Source organism: Diabrotica virgifera, chromosome 9 (assembly GCF_917563875.1).
Source record: "Diabrotica virgifera virgifera chromosome 9, PGI_DIABVI_V3a".
Taxonomy (NCBI): domain Eukaryota; kingdom Metazoa; phylum Arthropoda; class Insecta; order Coleoptera; family Chrysomelidae; genus Diabrotica; species Diabrotica virgifera.
In genome coordinates, this window is record NC_065451.1 from 127,744,900 (window position 1) to 127,752,328 (window position 7,429).

The following is a 7,429-nucleotide window of genomic DNA, read 5'->3' on the forward strand; positions in this document are numbered from 1 at the left end:
ATACGAGGAAAATATCAATACCATACATAAAAGGACTATCCGAGAAACTTAAAACAATAGGAAATAAATTCAACATTTCAACAACATTCAAAACAAACAACACATTGAGATCTATTCTATCTAAGACTAAACCTAACAATGAACAAGAAAGGACAAAGAATTGTATTTATAAAATACCTTGTGAATGCGAACAGTTTTATATAGGTGAAACATCAAGACCATTAAACGTTAGAATAAGTGAACATCAATCTTATATTAAAAATAGAGAGTTTGATAGATCTCAAATATGTCAACACGCATGGGATAATGAACATAGAGTTCAGTGGAGAGATTCAAGTATAGTCCTGAAAGAAACAGATAGTAAAAAGAGAAAAATCAAAGAAGCGGCTCTAATTATGCTAAACGAAACCAATTGTGTCGCAAATTCCTCGGTGGAATGCAGTAGGATGTGGATACCCATACTGAAAGAGGAAGTCAATAGAAAGAAAATACCACAATTAATAAGTCAATAGTCGAGTTAGTACATATTTTATATTTTAGTATTACTTATATATCCATATATTATTGATATTATTTATAATTTAAACAAAATTATAGTAAAGTCAGAATTTGGTATTAATTTTGAGAGTAATTTAAATGTAAGACCAAATACTTACGATGTCGGGATATTATCACGAGGTTTTTCCTGGTTTTCCCTCGTGATTTACTATGAGATCTCTAACACTAGAATTTTAATGTCACCGTTGCATGTGGTTGTCTTTTTAAAGACAGATCACATGCTATGATTTTTTTTTTGTGACGGATATTCTTGAGTTGGGGTTGATTTCATGTAATCGAATGAACTATCTCTCAGTAAAGTCGTCCCAGGAACGCAACTCATAAATATTGGCAATATCATTTTAAAGTCTTCTACTTTAAAATGTATCATATGTATCTGAATTGCTGATATAAATGAGTCAAATTAAATAAATTATTAGAAGAATTTTTTTTTTTTTACTAAGCAACATTTTTGTTTCCATTAGTAGTATTTTGTATTTTGACAACGGCACCCGATTTGGGCGTCGAAACGTTAATAAAATTATTTTTTTCATTTTAATTGTGGCTTATTTCCCATATAAATAATTAATCATAAAAATGCCACAAGGAAATAGCTTCAGAACAACATAATCTTCTCTAGATCCATTTCACCTTTTTTTGATTTCCAATTGGTCTTTGTCATATTTTTCCAAATATTTTAATCCTTGCCTCTGGCTATTAATCTTTCTCGACTTTGATTTTACCGGCCCTAAAAAATTAGTAAGGTAACAAAATTACCCATAAGTATTTTTAACATGTTGATGGACAGAACGTCTATATATGTCCAATTTCCCTTGATGTAATGTGACACAACGTCTATAGATGACATTTTTTAAAAAGCAAGGTTGTGACAAAATCCGTGTCCAAAAATGTCACATTACGTCTACAGATACATATGAAATGTGATACGACGTCTATGGTTGTCGTCCACATGTTTACAATAACTTTTAAAAAACTCATTCTTTCCATAAACCAGTGATAGGCAAAGTATGGCCCGCGGGCCAACTCCGGCCTGTAAAAGTATTTACTCAGGCCCGCCGAGGGTCCATCGACATACATATTATGTAAGTATATTATAGCTTTAACACAAAATGCTTTCTTTTCTATAATTCTTTGGAAAATACACATAGTGTCACAACACTATGTGTATATGTGTTACTTATACATTTGACGCACTGTTTATCAACATGTTAAAAATAAGTGTAGTAAAATAAAACTTTTAAATTGAAATAAACCTTTATCGCTACATTTACTATATTTTACTAATAAAGGTTTTTATACATAGTCTATAATACACTTCTAACAAAAAGCTGACTTACATACCTGCTATTCTAAACCCTTGTGATGGACCAGGACCAGGCAATTCGTCCATATCCCTCTTCATCTTTGGGGTTTCATTTCTTTGATGCATTTGGGCCTTATCATTTGAAATATTTGTGAAGCTTGCATCCATGTCGATATATTCGATATGAGAGGTCTCCATCTCGGCTTCACTCTCTTCTATAACTTCTATTACATCTAAAAATAAAAATGATTAAATGTTGAGTTATGTAAGTGGGTAGGCACAAAATTTACTAAAAAAGATAAGTGAGAAAAACGAGGTCTGGGGTGCAGCTGCACCCCGCACCGCCTTACGAGGGTTAAGTGTATTAAACTTTTTGGAACCCTATGAAGTTTAAACACAGAATGAAAGATTAAATTATTACCGAGGGCTGAAAGTCTCTGAAACGGCGATACGAATCTGGTCACATCAGTCAGGTAATGAGGATTTTGATATACGAAACTGGTCACACTGGCCAAAAAAGAGGGCTACGAATCTGGTCACATCAGTCAGGTAATAAAAATTGTAAGGAAACTGGAAACATTTTTTTTAATTTATAGAAATTTATTTATATCGTAGTAGGTACAAGTATAATATTAAAATACAAAAAAATATCTTATTTTATTGTAGCACAATATATGTGAGAAACACTTTTTACAAAATGCATGGTTGTAATTTGATTGTCCTTAAGATCTTGTAAAAGATTCTCCAAAAAGCTCTTTCTTCGTAAAGTATGCGAATTCCTCGATTTTATAGGAGTATTTATACTGTTACATTTGATATAAACCTCATTTTGAAATTTAGTCAAAACTGTCATGAAATCAAAAATTGATGGCGAACAGTAATGAAATGAATTGTTAAAGTGTGAATGGAAAGATTCACAGGCGTTTGTTGTTTGATTTAATTCGCCACTAGCATCCGCCCAAATGTTTGGGGGAAATTTAGATTCTTCGGAAATATAATGATCAGTTAGATAGTCCGCAAACTGTATAACTAACTCGCGTATCATTTGGCATCACTTCCATCATCTCAAATACAAAAAAGTCACTAACAATATTTTTATCTAGGAGAACCATACCAAAACACAAACGCAACCAAATATGTACCAAAGTCATTAAATTTAGATTAAAAGGTACTTAGTGCCTACCTAATTAGGGTCGTAGTACCTGCGCTTGTTGTGACCACTTTCTTATGCCGGTTTTCCACCAGAGAGACAGTTTTTAGAAACACAAACAGAAACTTTTTGAACGAAAAAAAAACAAAAACAAAACTGAAACAATCCCAAAACTCTTGTTTCCATTTAGCGGACTTCATTTTGTTCGAGTTTTGTTTTTGTTTTCGGTCCTTTTCCACCGGAAAACAAAAACAAAACACAAACTCGTGTCGACAACAACATTTGTTGTCGTGAGGAAGTCAAAGCAGTTTTTCTTTAATTAAAACAATGTTTTTTTCTCAAGAAGATTTTTTTATTCTTAGTTGTGGATGGTTAATATTGAAGTCATTGGAAAAAAAGTAAGTAAATATAATTATGTTCGGTGTACTAGCTGTTTACTAGCCAAATAATCACTTTAAACGGTACATATATATTTTTTAGTAAATATAATTCATAAATGATAAAACAGTATTGTTTTTTAGGAGAAGAAGAAAACGCAAACACAGATATTGGGTTCGATCACTTTTATCTAGAAGAGTGAACGATGGTGCTGCACAATTTATGAACGACATCCAAAATGATGACTTTGGGTTGCATGGGGAACTGCGCTCATCTTTTCATAATTTTGTGAGAATGTCTTCCTCTGATTTTGAAGAACTAATGACATTAATTGGAGGAAAAATTGCCAAGTTAAATACAAACTTCAGAGATTCAATTTCTATTAAAGATCGATTAGCAGTAACACTGAGGTTCCTTGCAAGTGGGGACAGTTATCAAAGCTTAATGTACTTATGTAAAATATCTGTTCCCTCCATATCACGAATTATACCAGAAGTGTGTGATGCCCTAAATGAAGTTCTTAATGATTACATAAAGGTAAGCAATTAAAAATACTATATATTTTATTTATTTCTGATTATTAAGAAGAAAAACGAAATTAATACATTTTAACTTACTTTTAATACATATTTTTTTAATTAATGTCCTGAAAAAGTGATGAAAAAGCTTCTTTTAAAATACTTGTCTCTCCTTGTATTGGGTTGAAATCATTTGTCTCGCTTAAAGTAATTACTTGAACTTTCTGTCCTGACATTGCACTTGCTGATGAATTGTCAGATATGACAGCCCATGACGGTGTGGAAGGTGAAGGCATTGGGGTGCAACTGCTTTGTGGAAGGTGGGACCTGCGAGCATCAAACAATATATTTGTAATCTGCTGTTGCACAGTAATCCTTGAGTATTCAGTTTTTAAGCTTCTAATATTATTAGCTACCATCTCTCCAAATACGTCATATTCATCACGCTCTTTTTTTTCATATACTGATTTCATCATATTAAATACTTGTGTGCTTTCACTTTCATTGTCTTTCTCCACATTTCTATTGGTTTTCTTTTTGGGTTGGTTTTTTGATGTAAACTCATTTTCAGGTGCATTTGAGGTTGAAGCATTTTGCATACAAAACTTGTCAATTTCCAATGGTGTAGCAGAGTTTTCAACTTTAGATCTTTCAGGTTCATCCTCGAGGTCATGGATGTCAACAGAATTTTGGGTCTCCGTTTGAGGGTCGTCATCTGAAGATTCACTTTCCTGAAAACAAAAAACTTGTATAATTTTATGCTAATCTGTATAAACATTGCTCAAATTATGTTCGTTATGTTAATGCCAAAATTATAAACAAATTATTCTTTTTATTTTAGGTGCCCACCAACTCAGCACAGTGGCAAAAGTTGGCGAATGATTATAACACTAGATGGAACTTCCCAATGTGCGTGGGAAGCATGGATGGGAAGCACGTTGTCATGCAATCACCCAAATATAGTGGAAGTGAATTTTTTAATTATAAAGGCACATTTAGCATAGTTCTCTTTGCTGTAGTCGATGCAAACTACAATTTCACCTACGTGTACATTGGTTGCCAAGGGCGTATATCAGATGGGGGAGTTTTTAAAAATACCGGCTTTGCCAAATCTTTGAGCAAAGAAATGCTTAACTTACCCGAAAACGCATCCCTTCCAGAAAGAGAGAAACGTGTACCGTATGTTTTTGTAGCCGACGATGCTTTTCCCTTATCACCAAATATATTGAAACCGTTCTCCGGACACCAGGATCGCGGATCTATGCAACGCATATTTAACTACCGTCTGAGCCGAGCAAGAAGAGTGGTCGAAAATGTGTTTGGTATATTGGCCTCTGTGTTCCGTATTTTCAGAAAACCTATACTACTAGAACCACCAAAAGTAGAAAAAATTGTGCAAACTTGTGTTTTATTACATAATTACCTGCGCCGAAATACCGAATCAAAAAATACTTATACACCACCGGGGTCATTTGACGTAGAAGATATAGATTCGGGAACTATTAGAAATGGATCGTGGAGGAATGAATCACAACCAACTGCATCAATGTTACCTCTAAAACCTGTGGCTAGGAAATCTTTGCAAGAAGCACAAAATATAAGAAATGAATATTGTGAATATTTTATTTCAGACCAAGGACAAGTACCCTGGCAATTAAAATATGCGTAAATAAAGGGGATTATGTTAGCAATTTGTAATTATTTATTTATTTTCTTTTTTTTTTGTGAATACCTAAATCCCTTAAAATGTAAGTAAACAATAAACAAAAAGCTTACCTCATATTCTCCACCGATTTGAACGCCTTTTCTTGGTTTATTTTTATCATGCATAAAACTCATTGCGTTATAACCAAACCACCTGGGTATAAAATTCTGACCCGCGCCAGATTTTTTTATTTTTTTATAGTTTCTTCTTTCGCGTAGGTATTGTGACGTTATGTTTTTTATTTTTCTGGCTATTTCCAGGTAATTGGTGTCAAACAATTGGGCAATTTGTTTATGTGAATCCACTTTTGCAATCCTATTTTTATAGTTGGCATCCCTTGGGTACCACAAATTTCTATGTTTCCTCAAGGCATCTATGAGGGTACAAATTTCTTCAGTAGTCCACTCCTTTTTACCACCTTCAGACATGATCTGAAATAACCAATGAATAATGTATATTATTTATTTAATAACCATGGTAATATTATTAACGAACTATTCAATTAATTACTATCTAAAAAAAGGAAAAAGTTTGTTTACATCTGATCATATGGGTCACTATATCATGTACAAAATTCAATATTTACCCATCTTGCTTTTTTGAACATTTTGTACATGAGATCAAAACAATTTATAATTTATAAAAATATCTTACAAAAACAACAGGCTACATAAATGGTAAATAGATTTCACTTAAAACTAATTTTGCTATTAACTTGTTACAATAATCTATAGGATGGTTCTGATAAGATGAAGTAAATATTCATTTTACCTTTATTTCTTTGATAAGAAACATCAGCTGTATTCATATACATTTATTTTATGTAAATAGTATTTATATAAAAAAATACATTATTTACTTACCTACAATTTGGTTCAATTCAACAAATATTGATAACCTGGCTGGTTATATTAATATTATATTATTATTATATTATTAACCTTGTTGGCTACAAGTATAAAAACAAGAGAACAAAACACGACTGTTTCCACTAAACAGACTAAAACAGGCTACAGTTTCAAAACATGTCGAAACCTTTTGATGTTTACCGCTACCGAACGGGACACGATAAACAAAACTGCAACTGTCGCAAAACACGCCAGTCTTCAAAAAGTTTCCAAAAAGTTGCAGTTTTGTTTTATTCGACACGAGTTTGTGTTTTGTTTTTGTTTTGTCCGTTCAGTGGAAAACCGGCATTACATATTTATTTGTTACCTGCACTTACCGGAGGGTAAAAGTATTAAAATGTGACCAGATTCATTACGCCCCTCTGAAAACTTCTATAATGTTTATTCGAATAAGTTACAGGGGTGAAAAAAAGAGAAAATTCAGTGTAATTTTTAATTTCAAATATTTTATTCAAAAGAAACCTTTTGTTTATTCAGGTACTTTCAATTCAGGTACAGTACAAGGTACTTTCGATTCTCGTTAACAATGTGATCTTTCAATATACGTTTAAGTTTTTTTAAAATATTAGCTCTTTCAGGATTTAAAAAAAATGCATGGATGCAAGAAAATGTCCTGGCTCTGAAACATAAGGCAATGGACAGGAATTAACAACATACAATCTCTGACACACATTGCAATAAACAGAGAGAATGGAAAATGTGATCGCTAACATCCACTAGTGGATTTGCGTCTGAAGAAGAAGATTTAAAATGCATTGCAAGCATTTTGCGCGTAAGCAAGTAATACATTTTACTTATTTGTCATACAATTTACACTAACTGTGTACATTCAGGGAATATCAGCTATTTTTGATTAACACTTCATGTATCAAATATACCAGTTGATTTCCATTAAATGCATTCATTGTG

At 32.5% G+C, this 7,429-nt stretch overlaps 1 protein-coding gene across 1 annotated transcript; it reads left to right on the plus strand.

Moving 5' to 3' along the window:
• Positions 1 to 3,089: 3,089 nt before the first annotated feature.
• Positions 3,090 to 5,629, plus strand: LOC126892284 (uncharacterized). The gene is made up of 3 exons (XM_050661785.1): positions 3,090 to 3,409; positions 3,533 to 3,926; positions 4,749 to 5,629. Exons 1-3 carry the CDS (start codon positions 3,339 to 3,341, stop codon positions 5,574 to 5,576), a joined length of 1,293 nt encoding a protein of 430 aa, XP_050517742.1. The 5' UTR covers positions 3,090 to 3,338; the 3' UTR covers positions 5,577 to 5,629.
• Positions 5,630 to 7,429: the final 1,800 nt, after the last annotated feature.

Excerpts from the sequence above, each read along its gene's own strand:
- LOC126892284 (XM_050661785.1), top strand. The coding sequence starts at position 3,339 with ATGTTTTTTTCTCAAGAAGATTTTTTTATTCTTAGTTGTGGATGGTTA. Across the intron at positions 3,410-3,532 it reads TTGAAGTCATTGGAAAAAAA|GAGAAGAAGAAAACGCAAAC; the intron begins GTAAGTAAATAT and ends ATTGTTTTTTAG. Across the intron at positions 3,927-4,748 it reads TTCTTAATGATTACATAAAG|GTGCCCACCAACTCAGCACA; the intron begins GTAAGCAATTAA and ends TTTTTATTTTAG.